Raw genomic sequence first — 17,862 nt, forward strand, 5'->3', positions numbered from 1 at the left:
ACTTCTAAATGGGTCACAATTTTGAATAAATGTACATAGGCTTGGGAGAGAGAAGAAAAAAGTATAGAGAGTTATAAAAAATAAAACATTTAAAAATTAAAACAAAGTCTATAAAGAGACAGAGTACAAATAATGATAGATTAAAAAAATTAAGAAAAATAAGCCACGTAAAGATGGAATCTACACAGAGAGTCTGGATTATGTATATTATTGTTTTCTTTGAATTTTTTTTCAAAGTTTATTAAATTATGAAAGTTTTCATTTCTGCCCCTCCTCCCAACACCCTTTCTTTGAATTTATTTTGACTGTGAAGGAGCAAAGTACAGTGAGATATTTCATCATACAGACTGCTAAGCAAAAACAACATATATATCTTAAAGGTGTCTTGACTTCAAAATATGGGTCTAAGGAGATGTTGCTTTGGAAAAGAGGTTCTTTTGTTTCCACAGAAAATGAGAACCTGTGGATTCCTTCAAGATTAATGCAGCTTGATGGACTAAGACCCCCAAAAGGTGGCTATGAGCACCCCCAGAAATACTTTACTAACAAAAAGCAGGTAGAGAACTCTGCCCAAATCCCCAAATATTGTTTATAAATGTTTCTTTACATTTAAAGGGGAATATGCTACAGAGATTTGCATTAGTATGGATCTTGGTTCATTGATACAAATTGGAAGTCAATTTTGTTATATGTATATTTCTTCTCTTGATTAACGTACTATGTTTGTACAGCTCATTTAAAAATGTAATGTATAATTAAGAAATATATGTTAATATATAATCATCTATATCATTCAAACTTCTAGTCATGTTAGTTAGGTATTTTAGATATACAGAGATATATTTCAGTTAGATAGATATTCTTCAAATTGTTCAGAGACCTTCAGAATATGGCATTTAAAATGTTTTAAGAAATTAGGACTTTTCATGACATGAGACACATATGCTCCTGGCAGCACCAATAACTTTAGGAGGAAGATGGGCATCGAAGAACCTCCTTATAGAGTTTGCTAGCCATTTGGGCAAGAAACTGCTCTTGTCTGGACTGCTTGATGTTATGCTATATGAACTGACCCACAGAAAAATGACTACTGAACTTGCCTAAAGGTGATACAGTCCTTCGGGGTTCCTGCTTCATGAAAGACATTCTGCAGGACACAGAAGAAAGTGACTGACAAACTGCCAATATGGACAGAACTGTTTTGAAAATTTTCTGCTTTATGGAAAAATTTGCTAGATGCTATGGGCCTGCAGGCTGAAGATTGAATGCCCCAGTGATATAGAAGAACTTTGGGTGACTTCCAGGAAGCAAGATGTCCCTGTCAATTCTAGAGTTTTGGAAGTTGCTTACAATGCACTTCCTGTTTACTTAGGTAATATTATATCCTTCTGGAGTCTTTGATGGAGTTGAAGAATAGATAGTTATAATTTTCTTTAGTTATGATAAAAGATAAAGTAGATATAAATATTGTAACTGAAATTCTTGCTTGACACCTGTTTTTTTGTATGTAATCTTGCTATGTTAAAGCTAAAACCTTCCTTTTTATTTAAAAAGAAAATGGGAGGTGATACGGGATTCCCTCTGTATGCTGAGAATATCATTGAATAATAAACTGTTTTAGGCCTGTGCAAGGTAGAACTTAGGTAGGTGGGAAAACTAAACTCAATGCTGGGAGAAAGAAGGCAAAGTCAGTGAGAGGCCATATAGCTCTGCTGGAGATAGAAGCCAGAACTTTACCCAGTAAGCAAGAGCCTCGTGGTGATACACAGATTAATAGAGATGTATTAAATTAAGATGTCAGAGATATGCAAATCAAAACATCTCTGAGATTCCACCTTACAACTGTAAGAACGGCCAAGATCAAAAATACTAGTGACAACTTATGCTGGATAGGTTGTGGGGAAAAGGAACACTTTTGCATTGCTTGTGGGAATGCAAGCTGGTATAGCCCCTTTGGATATCAGTGTGGTGATTTCTCAGAAAATTAGGAAATAACCTTCCTCAAGAACCAGTAATACCACTTTTGGGTATATATCCAAATGATGTTCAATTGTGCCACAAGGATATGTGCTCAACTATGTTCATAGCATCATTGTTTGTCATAGCCAAAACCTGGAAACAACCTAAATGCCCCTCAACTGAAGAATGGATAAGGAAAATGTGGTACATTTACACAATGGAGTACTATACAGCAGAAAAAAAATGATATCTTGAATTTTGCAAAACAAAAATGGATGGAGCTAGTGTTATTCCTTTGCAGTGCCTTTAAGGACTAACCATGCCCACTCCCACCCACTTCTGACCTCCTGGTCGCCATCTTAGCCTCTCTCTTCTGTCTGTCTCTTGGCGTGTATACATGTGTCTTTGTCTCTCTCTATGTTTGTCTTTATGTCTCTGTTTTCCTCTTCTTTAAGTAATAAATGTCTCCCTCTTCTCTAAGTAATAAATGTTTAGCTTTATATATAGCCTGATGTCCATTTACTCTGCCGTCCACTGCATCCAACCGCCTGACTCTGCTACTCGCCCAGGGACCCTGCACTGCTCTGGCGGCAGCCTCTGCCTGGCTCACAGGCCGCTTGGGGCATCCCAACCTATCTGTTTTTTAAAGAACAAAAGCTAGAAAACATTATTTTGAGTGAAGTAACACAGACACAGAAAGACAATTATCACATGTACTCACTCATGAATGATTTTTAAATATAAAGCAAAGAAAACCAGCCTACAAATCACAATCCCAGAAAACTCAGATAACAATGAAGACACTAAGAGAGACTTACATAGATCTAATCTATGTCAGAAGTAGAAAAAGACAAGATCTCCTGAGTAAATTGGGAGCATGGGGACCTTGGAGGAAGGGTTGAATGGGGGAGGGGAGAGGCAGAAAGGAGTGCAGAGAAAAATGTAGCGCTCAATAAAAATCAAAATAAATGAATGAATAAATAAATAAATAAGCGCACATACACACACAAAGTTAGCCAGTAAGAAGCTAGAGTTAATGGGCCAATCAGTGATGTAATTAATACAGCTTCTGTGTGATTATTTTCAGGCTGAGCAGCCGGGAACAATAAGCAGCCTCCTACTACACTTTCCATAGCCTTATGGAAGTTAATCTTCATGCTTCCTGTCTTTGCCTTCCAAGGACTCAGATTTCCAAGCTGTTCCTCTTTTCCCAATGTGCCACATTTAGCTCACTCCACCAGAGCCCTCTGTATCACTGTACATGACATGGCATGGAATAAGTGGATCATGTGCTTGCCAAGGACAAAGAAAGGACTTACCACATCATACATCTCTGGGCCCAAAAAATCTTCCAGCTTTTCTAGTCCACTGTCCCCATTTGAAAACAATGAAACTAAAGCAAAAGACTGAGGCCCAAGCTTACCCACATTAGTGACATCACTGAGATATGAGCCCCAAGGGTCTTGGACCTGGACCTAGCTTGGATCCTACATAAATAGTATTGCATTGTAATCCTTCTGCTCTCACATAAACCAGATACATGCAAAACACAAATGCTTAAAAAGTCTAAAGGCTTTCAATCTTTCACACAATGCTTTGGCATTAAATAAACACAAGACATTTTTACTTTATTGACGATTACTCACACTTGCAAACTTCCAAATGCCATGCCACTCTATGCCTCAAACTTCTTTTTCTTCTTTTCTTGTTTCAGTTTTCCAGACAGGGTTTCTCTGTGTAGCTTTAGAGACTGTACTGGAACTCACTCTGTAGATCAGGCCAGCCTGTAACTTATGGAAATCCACCTGCTTCTGCCTCCTGAGTGTTGGGATTAAAAAGAGCCACCACCCGGCTCACCACAAACATTTTTTTTTAACAGTAATACTTCAATTTAAAAAATGAAACCAGCAGGGTGTAGTGCCACATACCTTTAATCCCAGCACTCTGGAGGCAGAGGCAGAGGCAGGCAGATCTCTGTGAATCTGAGACCAGCCTGGTCTACAAAGTGAGTTTCAGGAAGCCAGGGTTACACAGAGAAACCCTGTCTCCAAAAACAAAAAATTATCCAAACAAACAAAAAAAAGAAAGCAATTTCACTATAATTCTGTTTGTTAGCTGCTTATAAAATTTAATACACAGTATTTCTAAATAAATTCACTTAAAACATCTCACATTAATTAAAATGATTTATAACTGTTATGCCTGAGACACAAGTTGTCCAGTGAGAGCGCCACAGAGCCGACTTTCTGATGCAATCACACAAGGTTTCTTTATTCTTTTACAAGCTCGCTAGCAGGAGCTTCATTCTACACACTGATGCAGTCATGACGGAGGAAGGCCCCTAGCTCACAGTGCAAGGGGTCTTTAAAGGAATAAACCACAAGCAGGGAGTTATATGCCTTGTTGCTACTGGATTGGGTAGGGGGATATGCTTATGTTTCAGTTGGCTCTAAGTCAAGAGGGGATTTTTGTAACTTTCTACAAAAGCACCTGGTAATTATAAAAACTTGTTTGTCTAGTTTCTGATTGGCTGTCCTCAGGTGTCTAGGCAGTCGGGTAGTTTTTGCGCCGTTTGTGGCTTTTCTCGGAGTTTTCAGGTACATGGGGTGGGGTGCCTGAGGTGGGGTGCCTCCTAGGTTAACACAAAATGGGGCCTGGCTTGAAAATGGCGTTAGTCTTGTCTCTTCATAACTGCCTTTTAAGTGCCATATAAGTGCCTTTTAAGAGAAGTTAAAGAAAAAATATGAGATTATATTCTAACTTAATTCTCTTTCTTGAAAAGCAGTTAATATGTTCCTATATCTATAGAAAGGGCATCTGAAGATGTTGGGATATTTATTTGACACATACAGCGGAATATGCTGCATGTCAAGGTGTTCCTTCTCCTGGGAAAGAACCTTAAATAGAATAATGAAAAGATGAACTTTGAGTCTAAGAGTAAACATTTTATAAGGAAAAACCAGGAGAGCATAACAAACTAAAACAATGTACTGAGTGACAACAGGAAGGTTTCTACCATGACCAAATATTTGCTACTAAATCCTAAAAAGTGAAAATACTGTTCTAAATGATTTAGTATATAGACGCCGCTATGAAAATTGAAAGGATTTCGAAAAAGAAACTGGCCATTTGGCATATCCCCTTTATCATATTAAATGTGATGGCTCTGCTATTTATGGAGGGCCACACACATCTCTTATGAGACTGTATATGGACAAGGAAGTCAGTCTATGCTTGGAAGCCTACCAAACACTTGGCCAGAAGTTCCAGCAATATGGCAAGCAGTAAGATATGCATGGAGTCAGAATAAACCCAGACTAAGGCGTTTGATCAGGGAAGGCAAATAGAACTATATAGAAATGTAGGTGAAGGTAAGAAGGCACATATGGCTATGCTCTAAAGGAAAATTCATACTAAACGTAGGTTTATAGTGAGAAATCACTTCCTCTGGCAAATCAAAGACAGAAGACCAATACTGTCTTAAAGGTTGGGCCCACAAGCAAACCTAGTCATGGTGTTGTTCCTCTAACCAGCTGAGGGTCGGACACCTAAGTTAGAAACAGGTAACATGACTTTACCAGAAGGCATCCACTTCACTTGGAGCAAATGTGATGCTTCCGTGTTAAATGCTCACTGAGAGTTGCACACTACGACATCCTGGTCTGAGGGCCTAACTGCTCTTCCTCCGGACAAGCATGGGGTGCTGGGCAGGCTGGAGTCCTGGGAGGTCAGAGGAGGGAAGGCTTTTACCCTGTTTTTCTGTCAGAATCTGAGCTTCCTCCTCTGGCTAGAAATAAGCCTCGTGGCAGGTATAAATTTATAGTGTAAATTAAAGTGGACAATATTATTTGTGACTTCAAACTATTACAAATTGTCTATGCATTCAATAAATACATACGAAATCAATTAGGACTCCACACAAAGAGAAACCCGAGAACATATGGCTGAGATGTTTATCTGGCTGGTTATCTGGGATAAAAATCATCTACAGTTATATAAACAAGAGACTTCCATTCATTTATATTAGAGAAGCAATCAGCTTTATATAGACTTCTGTTTTCTGATGGATCATTGTTACAATGATTCTACACAGATGTGACAGGCACTTTACTATCCTTCTGTCTCCTTTGGGGGTCATAGTTTCAGCTTTTGTAATAGTTGGTCATGTATTTCATTAGTCTCATCCTATCTTACCTTTCTTTTCCTGAAGGAAAAAGATCCTGTGAACTAGGAAGGCACTGTACATAAACAAGTTTAGAATTTTTGAGTTTCTGGTTAATGCTGCTGCTTAGCCACTAGGCTATGCTAAAGTATCATCTATTTGTTCCAGAACACTTATATTCTCCAGCAATGCACAGAAGCGAAGAGGCCAGAGTGAATGCCAATGAGCTGGGGGGGGGGGAAGAAAAAAAGAAAATTTCACTGATGATCCACCCAAGGGTTTGTCTTAGAGTAGTTTCTACAGTCTAGAAAATAGTTCAAAAGAATGGATGAATCCGTGTTTTTTTTCTAATAATTTTTATGGTAATATCCAGTGTGGTTTTAAAAGAATGGCATCATGATTAGGCTTATTTTCTCTAAATCAAAACCTTTTTTCTTTCATTTTCACATAGTTACACCTGCTCTAAAAAACAACAAAAAAAGTATCGTTACAGAGTGATCAGCCATCAGTAGCAGGAGCTTGGGATAAGATATATTTTATTTTCCATATAAAAATCCTACATAGTTTTAAATACAAAATTTGAAAACCAAACACCACTTACTATTTGTAACTTTTTCCATAAAACTCTACGGAGTATTGAAATCTCATTTTCATTACCAGTATTCATATTCATGTATGCCCTTGACTGCACATAGTAGGGAGACTCAAGCAAGACTAAAAAATGTACAATAAACTTGGGAATCCACTGACGATATGGAGTGAGGACTGCTGACAAAATCTCACGTGGGGACTTGAGAGATGGCTCAGTGAGCAAACTGCTTGTGATAGTGTACTTGTAACCCTGGTGCCAGGGTCGGGTGTGGACAGCTAGACCCCCAGAGCTCAATGGCTAGCTAGTCTAGCTGAAACAGAGAGTTCTAGGTCTCTTAAAAAAATATAAGGTGGAAAGCAGAGAAAAACACTCCGACCTGACTTGCAGCCTCCACAGGTGCCTACCCTGTCATGTGCGCTTATGAAAAAGAGCGCACCCTCTAACTAGGGTCAATCCATGGGCCATCTAAAGCGGATAAGCAAAACAGAATGCATGCTAAGAGTCCTCACAAAAGAGATTACTTGTTTCCTATGGGAGTGAAAAAGAGACGAGGTTTATAGAATCAACACATTAGAGAATCAGTGTCAAAACCTGACATGCTCTGAAGGCGTATGCCTAGAACTCTCCCCACACATTGTTTAATTCACTGAACTAACACCAACAACTGTGCCATATTTTAAAGATGAATTAATTTCTCTTTTAAGGTTGGCTTATCTTTTAGTTGTATTATTCATTACTCATCTGTTAATTATTCATTTTTGAATAAATTATTGATAGAAAGTAATCCAGTCCCAAAGAAATGCTGTGAACCCCACTCCTCCGTGTGTATTATTGTCGTCGTGTACGATAAAAGCTGGGAGGCAAAGGGTTCCCAATTCCTTTTCCAAATGTAATTGAGTGGGCTAAAATCTATTTAGGAAGTACCTCAGAAGATAATCACTGTAGTTAAGCTTTGGGTAAAATCAGGTTTTATTGTATAAAGCTAGGTGGATGGCAGACATTTGGGATATTTAAATCTTTTACCAAACAGTCATTGAAGAGCTGCTGTAATGGGTGCCTGGTAAAATGTCTCCAACTGTTCCTGCTCACAGGGACCAATCAGTTTCACAACAGTGACGAAACCTTAAAGGCTGCTAGCCGTTACTTCTGATATATTCATAGTAACCGATTTTACTGACTCACTATTGACTCACTAATAATGACTCACTATTATGGAATATAATATTGCGAATGCTTTAGCTACACAACTCTTAAGTGTGGTAGATGAACAGCACAAATATTTTCATTTCTAGAATTCAGCAGTTTTGCTTGCTAGGAACTAGAGAGATATCCAAGTGCCCAGAAATGACTCCTAGTACCTTCTCACAGTGAGAGGCACTGATTCACATGACCAGGACATGGAACGTTCTTGGTTCTTTGGGTGAATCCTTGGGATTTATGAATTAAACTGCTGGACTATGATATTATCCTATTTATTCTCCCACCAGCTCCAGCTTGGGGGAGAGTCAAGTGCAGAACCATTATGAAAATCTTGATTTAGTCAAATGAGTGTAATAAAAAGCAAATTCTCATTTGATACAAGGAAAGACAGTCCTAATCCCCAGCTTCCTTATAAGGCAGTTAGGCTGATCCAGCTGCTCTGACCAGTTCTTCACTAGAAGTTGGTAGGTCAAAGCAGGGATTTCTTCCCACAGGAGTTTGGGCCGCAGAAGGTGCTTGTGTCTTACTTCATGTTCAATCTTTGTTCCTGGCACTATCTGGGGGCTCCAGGATTATTCAATTTGCTCTTGGCCACTCTTAGTTCTTATTAAAACATCCATAAAGAGAAAAGAGGTACAGAGCAAACAACAGAGAAATGTCCTAGTTCCTGGAACATGCAGTATACTTTTATGCCTAATTAGAAACTCTGCTAGCGTCTAAGCACTTTACATAACTAGCGACCCCTAGTCTCAAAGCTCTTCAGGCAAACCGGTCAACTTGTCACCACTAGACAAAGCCCTCTCAGAGCTCCTGCCTTTTGTAAACGCTTGTCATATGACAGAGATACCTTTCCTTCCCACTGGCCACTGGCTGAGTTTTTCCTTGACTTCAAATGTCAGAAGTAGTGAGTATGAGACCTTAACTAACCAGCCCCAGATAAAACTGCGTGTTATTTCCAACAGGTTCCCATTTCTACCTCAATGCATTTGTCACTTGTTACTACAATTGTTTACATACAAGCCAAAGTCCTTTACTCGACTTTCAGGGCAGCTTGTGGTTGTATCTTCTGGATGGAAGAGAAGGAGTTCCAAAGTTCATCTATGGCACAAACTGACAAGGAACAGGTAGGTAGAAAAAAAAAAACCCTTTAAGTAGTCAGTTCTAGGATCTTTATCTGTATTGAGTTGAATCATAGCTAGAATTTCCTTCACATTAACACATTAAAGATACTACACTGTAGCCTCCTTGAAACATGATTAATAAAAGTTCAGGATCAGAAATTGGGGTTCAATCGAAAGATACAAAAAGCACAATAGCCAGTCACTGACTCTCACTTCGTCCTCAGTTTGAAATGATGATCCTGCCTCCTGGAATCTCAGAATGAGACTGAGAACTGTCTTCCCCACATCATACATTCTTCTCTAGGGCTGGGATTAAAGGTGTGCACCACTGGGATTAAAGGCATGCACCACTCAATTTTTATGGCAACTAGGGTGATTACTAGGATGAAAGGTGTGTGTCACTGTGGCTATTGGAATTAAAGGTGTGTGTCATTGTCGCTACTGGGATTATAGGTGTGTGTTGTCATCATCTGGTCTGTAAGGCTGACCAGTGGGACTGCTTTACTCTCAGATCCTCAGGTAGCCCGTATTTATTCAAATACAAACGAAATGCCACTACCCCTCCTGAATTCCAGTTCTCTAAGAGACATACATAGGTGGATAAATCCCTACCCAACACCCAAATTTGTTTTCCTTGACATAACCAACAAGTCCTACCTTGCTTTTGAAGATTAGGCTTAAAAGTCCCAGACCCTCTTGCAGGAACGCACTTTTTCCACTGCTAAGTTTGTTGCAAAGCTTAGGTGAGTCACTTCAGCAATTCTTTCTCCTCACGGTAATAAAAATGGTCACGTCTGGGAGCAAGAGGGATCAGGTTGGAGAAGGATGGAGGGACAGAGTACATGGAAAGACAACTGGAATTGGAGCGGGGCATCTTGGAGACAAGCTAGAAACCTAGTTTAAGAAAAACTCTCAGAAATCTATGAGAGTGACCCTAGCTAAGACTCCTGGCAATGGTGGATATGGATCCTGAAGTGGTCATTTCCCATAACCAGGAAGTCGTACAGTGGAGAAATTGGGACACCAATCCAGCCTCAAAATCTTTTATCTACAATTTGTTCTGTCTACAAGACATGCCGGGGGTAAAGTTGGCACAGAAATTGTAGGAGTGGCCAATCAATGACTGGTCAGCTTGAGACCCATGCCACTGAGAGGAAGTTCACTGCTGATACTTCCTGGGAGGCCAGGACCCAGAGAAAGGATAGCCCAGAGAACTAGAATAGACCAAACAGAACCAAACTTGACTGGAGAAACAGAGAGAAAAAGGGGGGGCAGAATGAAAAGATTCCTAATGATATTCTGTTGTATGCATAGATTGGTGCCCAGCTCAGTTGTTATCAGAGAGGCCTTATTCAGCAACTGAAGAAAACAAATGTAGGCATCCACAGCCAATTATTAAGTGGAACTTGAGGAATCCTGCAGGGGAATCCGGCAAAAGAGGGAGGAAGATGGTTTATAGGAGCCAGAGGGGTCATGGGCACCCTAAGGAAACCCACAGAATCAACTAACCTGGGCTCATAGAAGCTCACATATGGTTGATATCCACGGGAGGCCTGCCTTTTTCTAGAGAAAAATGGAGGATGAGTAGATGGGGTGGGACAGAGGGGAGCTGTGGGGAGGGACTGAGAGGAGAGGAGGGAGGTCAAACTTCAGTTGAAACATAAAAAAATAACAAAAAATGGTCACATTCTTCCTAAACAAATAGTATTTGAAGGCCAAAGTTTGTCTTAACATGTTAACAGGAGAAATCTATAAACCTTTGAAAATTCATTTTCTGTAAGAGAGAACCTGGCATAATGGCACATATCCTAAATCCCAGCCCTTGGCAGGCAGAGGCAGGTAGATCTCTGTGGGTTCAAGGCCAGCCTGGTGGGTAGTGAGTTCTAGGACAGCCAGAGCTACCAGAGCTACTTAGTGAGATTCCATCTTGAAAACAAAAACAACAACAACAACAAAACAAAACAAAACAAAACAACAACAGCTGAAAGAGTTCCAACTTAGTTCAGGCCTGGTTCCTCTCCAATTAGCAATGACGACAGTTGTGTTAGACCCTGGCAATCCCCAGATGAGAAGTTCTTCACCTCCTGGGTTTCCATCAACAGTCTCCGTTGGGAATGACTTAGCTTTCACTCTAATAGTGGGTGAATACTGACATCACTCCTACCAAAATGTGCATGGCCTTCTGGGTCATTTCTGACCCTCTCTTTAGCCTTCATACATTCTATGACAGTTTAATCATTTCTAGAGCCCTGAACATCAGGTGTGAGTCTACTATTACCCTGTCACTGTTACCCTGCACCAGCTGTGAGTCCACTATTACCCTAAACACTACTGTACCTGGAATGTGAAGACTATTTCCTAAAAAGTATGTATAACTCATGTGTTGTTTATCACTGTATATCTGTGTAACCCATATGTTGTGCCCGGACAAGATAGCTCAGGGGTTCCTTTATCTTTTATTCCTGTAGAGGCCATTTCAGGTTTAACCAGAATTTGACGTTCTTGATGGAGAACCCCATGGAAAACTATCCAACTCTATTCTGGGACCCGAGGCCAAGATGCCTCAGTTAATTTATCTTAGCTTCTGCAAAAGTGCCTGCTTGTGCAGACCTCCCCCTGCAGCCGCAGAGTAAGATACCAGGATGTGGTTTTCCCCTGGAAAAGTATGGAGGACGAAAGATAAGCACTGGAGAAGCCAGGAAAGTTAAACACACAACTTACCTCTCTTCAGTGGAATGAGGGGTATAGTTGTTCTTCCTGGAAGGTTAGGAATGATGTAGTTTTACAACCTGGTGATCCTTTGCTGTCTGATGAGACAGACTCTGCCTGCATCTCCCAGAATTTATGATTTTTACTTCTCCAAGACCCTCTTCCCTAAAACCCACTCTTATGAATGAGGTCAAGGTCACTGTGTTCTACAACAATCCAAGTGACTTCTATACTATCTTATGGCCAGGTCAATCCTGAAACCACACCCAGAGGCACTATATTATCTCAGTCAAGAACCCTAGACTCTAAATCTTGGGTACTCTGAGTCAACAGTACCCATTCTTGTGAAAGAAGCCAGATACACTTTGCGAAGAATCTCAATAAAAACATGTCTGAAACTGTTGTGCACTTGGGACTGAGTTATTGTTATCTGAATACTTTTTCCCCAAAATTTTGCTGCACTTCAATATGACTAAAGTCTAGAAATCTTGGTCCAGTGCCGCTTAAAGTAAAATTGGCTAAACTGAGTTTCATTCTTGTCTCTTCATGGATCATTTTCCCCATCTGCTGTAAAGTCTGCAGGAGAGCCACACCACATAAAAGCATGCCCATGGCTACACTCAGGTCCTTAGTACCAGAGTGCAGTGTCTGAGTGATCATCTCTGGTGAACTCCCCATAACAAAGGGATATCAACACAATCAATAAGCAACATTCTTCAGCGCTAATACAGTTACATTAACAGAATACCTATTTATCTCTAGAGATATGACTGGATTTGCTATATAAACAACTTACTTATGTAGATTTGTTGAGAAAATTACACACAAATGCCTGATATAATGGTTTCTTCCCCAGACAGACGAAAGTGATACACTGAAAGCAAGTCCAGTGATTTGCAGGCGGAACATTTAAACACTCACCCACTATGCTTCATGTGTGGTGGTTTATCCATGCGCACTGCCAATTTGATCTTTAAGTCCGAGTCCTGACTGTTCTTGGGAACTATCATTCGGTGTAATTCTGCTGACTTGGAGCTATTAGAAGTTGGGTATAGTATCACCTGTAAGCAACAAAAGAGAAAAGCTCTGAGTACATGATACAGAACTGGAACGAAAACCTTCTGTAAACATTTTCCTATGCGAAAGGAAGGTGTCAATATTCAAGTATGTCTGATAGACCACTGGACTCACCCCTCACAGATGATTTTCCATACAGATTTATTTGTTTTGACAAGTATATGTTTTCCTATTATCACACAATGAGTTTTCTTTCTCTTCATAATAATTTAATAGCTCAATATGTGGCATTTGAGCTGGCAGTTGAAAAATACTAAATGGACACCTATACTTTCAACACGATTCCAAACAACTCAGGGCATAGAAGTTCAGGGAAAAAAGCTGAAATTACAGAAGCAAACACCATAAAGCAAAACCAATTATTGAAGTCATACAAATACGTCTTGTATTTTAGTATCTTCCTTGTAAAATGGCATTAAAGGAAAGCAACTCAATTACAGTTGGCAAAGAATGTTCATAACACGCTTCCAGTTTTAGATCAATATCAAAGACTATCTTCTGGCAAGTGTCTATTGTCAGAATTATCAAAATGACATTATAACAGAAACAAGATCATATTTTAATCAAAATATCAAATTAACAGTTGACTATCTGACAGCACCTCACTTTGCCAAGCCACCTTAGGAAAGAGTAGTCTGCGCCTCTGATGCTACCTGCCATATCAGTGAAATCACCCTTCTTACCCTTTCCCCTTCACACAATCTTGACTCCTTTGAAACACAACCATATCCAACCTTTAGGAGGCATGATACAATAGAAGGACTACAGTCTGAACGACAAAACAGACACAAGGAACATCACACCATGAGAATCATCTGTACCCTAAGACATCAGGAAAAGCATATGAATCTGATACCCAGACATGAACTAGACTCATAAACATGATCAGGCATGGAAAATACTTTCTTTTCTTCTCTTCTCTCTATCTCTCTCTCTCTTCTGGGAAAATAGACACTGTAAATTATTTAGTATCTGCAGTGTTTATTTGGAGAAAATTTGGCTACAGGAGCTGGATGGTTGAATGCAGAAGGAGTTCCAACAATGGCCTCAATTTCTTTCATTGTAGTAGCTTGGTCAAAACATTCAGTTGTTGGTGGGGTCAATCCCAAGGTCACATGTGGCATCATCGTGACACGTCCTAGAGGAACTGGGGTACCAGTTAGCACAGCAGCAGGGGGCATGGTGCCTCTATTATTTATGCCCATAGCACCTCCCACAGTCACTTGGCCCATCGGTATCTCTTGTTATCCCACATCAGGGAAGGTTCCCTTGAATCCTTCTGACTGCTGTCACATCATTTCTTCTATTGCCGCTGAATTTCTTCCTCAGGGCACCTGTGCACCTGTGTGCCTGAGCGCTAGCCGCTTTTGTTTTTGAACCTCTTGGCTATGCAGCTCCTCCATTCTCCCAAGCTCCTTTGACACATCATCAACTCCTGCCTCATTAGAATAGCCTGATGTTCGTGGTGTGCTGCCTCCAACTCCATCTCATTTCTCATGAGCCTCCTGGATGTTGCATTCGACTTGATCTGCTGTTGCTTCTCCATTTCAATGAGTGCCTTCCAGCGCATGACATACTCATACTCAAAGGACCCAGGCTCTGCAAATCTGGGTGGCTGTTCTTGCTCCTCATGAAATTGCTGGTTATTTTTTTATGACAATCTTCTCCGGAAGTCTCTCCTCATCATCTAGCTAATCCATAGGCTCCACAGTCACAAGCTGAGGAAATGTGGTTAGCAAGACGTAGCCTTCACTGCATCTGTCCAGAACTTTCCCAGTGGTTGCCTTCTCTGAGAACTCAACAATGCCTTTCCCTTAGGGCCCTCCTTGGTCATCCACAATGGCCACAGCCCTCTCTACCTGGCCAAACACAGAAAAGGCTTCTTGGAGCTGTTTGTTGGGCACATACTGAGGAAGGCTGTGGAATGTAAGGGATGCACTATGACAGGCAAAGCACACGCACGGTTGCTTTCCACAGGGTGGTACATTATCCAACTCCACTTTGGCAATTTCTACTAGGGTTCATGTTTTCAAGCGAGTAACTCCAAAGCCTTTATCATATGAATAAAAACTTCAATTGCTATCCCATAGTTCTCAGAAAGTTTCCTCATTCCTCCTCAGTGATGTCAGGGGGAGATTGCCCACAAAGAGACGGCTTCGTCGGGTAATGTCTTCTCTCTTGGTTTCCTAAAGTTCTTGAGGTCAATGGTTAAACCGTCATTGTGGCTGCTGACCTGCTGTTCATTTGCAGGTATTGGTTCGGGTGGCTTCTGCTGCAGGTGCTGCTGTGGATGTTGCTGCTGCTTCCTTGGAGTATAACTCTGCTTCTCCAAGTTAAAGGTTTTATTGCTCTGCATGTTGTTTCCCTGGACTTCGATTTGGGCACAGCAAAGTGCCTGTCTTCCAGTCCACTCTAACCTCAACTTCCTCTGCTCTTTGCTCAGAGTAACAGTTCTGCTGCATGGCCTCCATCCTCCTGAGCATGAAAATATTGTTGAAGCAAGGCAAAAGGGTCTCTTCTGCTCCCCAAAGATATTTTTATCCTACATATAAATGGGCACATTCAGGAAAAATCTGCAAGCAAGGTTTTCTTTTCTTCTAGCAAACATAGCAAAGCCATAAAATGTCTCAAGCAAGTCTCAGCTTGTAATTTTCTAATTGTACACACTATGCCGAGTCTCTGCTCAAAGTTATCGTAAAAGCCCCATTAAGTTCAGAATATCTAGACTCCAGCATATAAACTGCATCCACGAAGAAGCTAAATGTCATTCTAAATGTTTTCAGAATTATGACTATACTCTAGAAGTTGTTCATTTTGACTGTTATAATAGCCAGTGAGATACTCAACAGTTTGTTTTTAAAATAGCACTAGTGTTTAAAAAATGTGGGTGGTTTTTTGTCCAAACCAGTAGACAAAAAAAATCACTGTCAACTAAAAGGATATTAAAAAACCCAAAGATTAAGGTCAAGCATCATTGTAATATTCCTACCAAGTGTGGAAAAGTTTTTTTTTCTAGATTCCCATTCTTCCTTCCTTAAAATATTAATTTGGCACAGGCTATCTATAAACTTTATTCATTTTTAATTATACCTTCTCTATTTACTGAAAAAAAATCCCAATTTAAAAATGTTCATAAAAGAAGTAGATATCTTAAGAATTTGCAAGATTCTTATTCTCTCAAAGTTCCATGCATTATAAAACAAGGCCTCAAAATAACTACTTACAGTGAAACCATGGATTAAAGATCATCCATAAATTGAGTATCATCATTTGAGGAACATTTTTTTTTTGGTGGGCACTTCCAACTGAAATCACCAGAAAGATTACTGTTCAGCTTGATCTTCAATGAATAACTTTTATTCCATTCAGGAGGACTCAGAGACATGTAAGAAAGGAGGTGGCCCAGGCACATCAAGAAGCTGGGGCCTTTGAGCCTCGGAATTCCCATCACCCTTATCGTTACCTTCCCTTACTGCTTCTCTGTCGCTGCACCAGACATTCAGATACTGAGTTTGTTAACCTTGTGACATATTTGTCACCATCAGTTTGATTTCTTTGTTCTGTTGTTAAAAAAAAGAACTTGCTTGTGTTATAACTCCTCTAGACTCTGTTAACCATGCTGTCCTTTTCTTACTGCCTTAGCTCCTTTGTCAAAAATCAGCCGTGCCTAGTGCTGGTGGTGTAACTCAGCAGAGGAGCTCCTGCAACACACGAATAAAGCCTCATATTTTATTCCCAGTTCAATAAAAAGTACTGATGAAAGGTAAACCTATGTTGGCTCATGCCTGCAGCATCAGTCTTTACAAGGCAGAGGCAGGAGGGTCATACATAAGTTGGAGGTCAGCTAGGACGACACAGTGAATTCCAGGCCAGATATACCGACAAAGCAAGGCCTTTTCTCAAAAAAAAAAAAATACAAATGAAAACAAAAAGACATAAATGACCAAAAATAAAGGACTTCACTCTGGACCGACAGTTCTGCTGTCATTCTATTTCCTTTCCTTTAGCGGCACCTACCCTTTTCATTTCAAAGTCCAGGTATGGTGCTTGGTTTTCTGAACAAGTGATCAGGTAATGGCATAACCATTGTCATGCATGAAACATACAGTAATAGACATAGGGAATACGTGTTTCCTAAGTGAACTACCCTGGCAAATTGGCTCTGAACTGTCAAGATGTCTGCAAAAATAGTTTTATATTTGAAATATTGAATGAGAAAAAAGGTGTTTCTTTGTGGGACTTGATCAGAGATATTTGCAAGGAAGAGGCTCCCAAGGTGCAGAGAACTCTGTGGCCATGAGGAATACAGGGCAGAGTAGTTCTTTTCAATCCACAGCACTGGTCTAATCGAGACGTTTCTTTGTGGGACTTGATCAGAGATATTTGCAAGGAAGAGGCTCCCAAGGTGCAGAGAACTCTGTGGCCATGAGGAATACAGGGCAGAGTAGTTCTTTTCAATCCACAGCACTGGTCTAATCGAGACGTCGTGACCACTTCCAGTAGAAGCAGTCCTCACAGAGCCTGCTGGCTAGATTCTGTTACTGTTCCTAGAAAGGAACACTTTATTTTTCCATCTTTCAAAGAGCAATCTATGGCTCTCCTTTTGTTGTTCTTGTGACAGACTGAATTAGTGCTAGGGCAGGATGGAAAGACTGGGTACAGTAGCAGCAAGGACCTCTTCATAGGTTAATAGGCTTCCAAAATTCCAAGTGAACACTATGCAGTGTTGGACAGCATGTAATGAAGAGACAGGACTCTATATAGTTCCCCTGAGTGAAAATGAATGCTCCCTGCATGGGGTAGGGGTGGAGAGGAGTGGTGGTAATGGAATATTTCAGGTAGAGGCTGAAGCATTGCTGATCTGATAACTCCATTGGAATTCATGATTTCACGAGCAAAGAGCTACTGTTAAAGAGCATTGAGTCAGCCAAGAGCCATGTTTCCCAGTTTCTTTTACATCTGAGTATGTTGCACTCTGGACAAAGAGTGCAACATGTCACACTGATGACTAGGGTAGAGATAGACTTTCCTTATTCTTTGCT

General features: G+C 40.4%; 1 protein-coding gene and 1 pseudogene across 9 annotated transcripts in view; both read right to left on the bottom strand.

Annotated features, from left to right (window-relative positions):
* The window catches only part of Cadps2 (calcium dependent secretion activator 2), a 535,973-nt gene that overhangs the window by 213,293 nt on the left and 304,818 nt on the right, over nt 1–17,862 (bottom strand). For all 9 annotated transcript variants that reach the window (XM_085683581.2, XM_048450971.3, XM_048450976.3 and 6 more), the window contains exon 8: nt 12,665–12,804. In XM_085683581.2, the coding sequence (XP_085539707.2) occupies nt 12,665–12,804 (140 nt within the window). The remainder of the gene's footprint in view (nt 1–12,664; nt 12,805–17,862) is intronic.
* On the bottom strand, nt 13,786–15,176 carry LOC125411100 (non-POU domain-containing octamer-binding protein pseudogene; annotated as a pseudogene).

This window comes from Myodes glareolus, chromosome 25 (assembly GCF_982192425.1).
Source record: "Myodes glareolus chromosome 25, mMyoGla1.1, whole genome shotgun sequence".
In the NCBI taxonomy this organism is placed as follows: Eukaryota; Metazoa; Chordata; class Mammalia; order Rodentia; family Cricetidae; genus Myodes; species Myodes glareolus.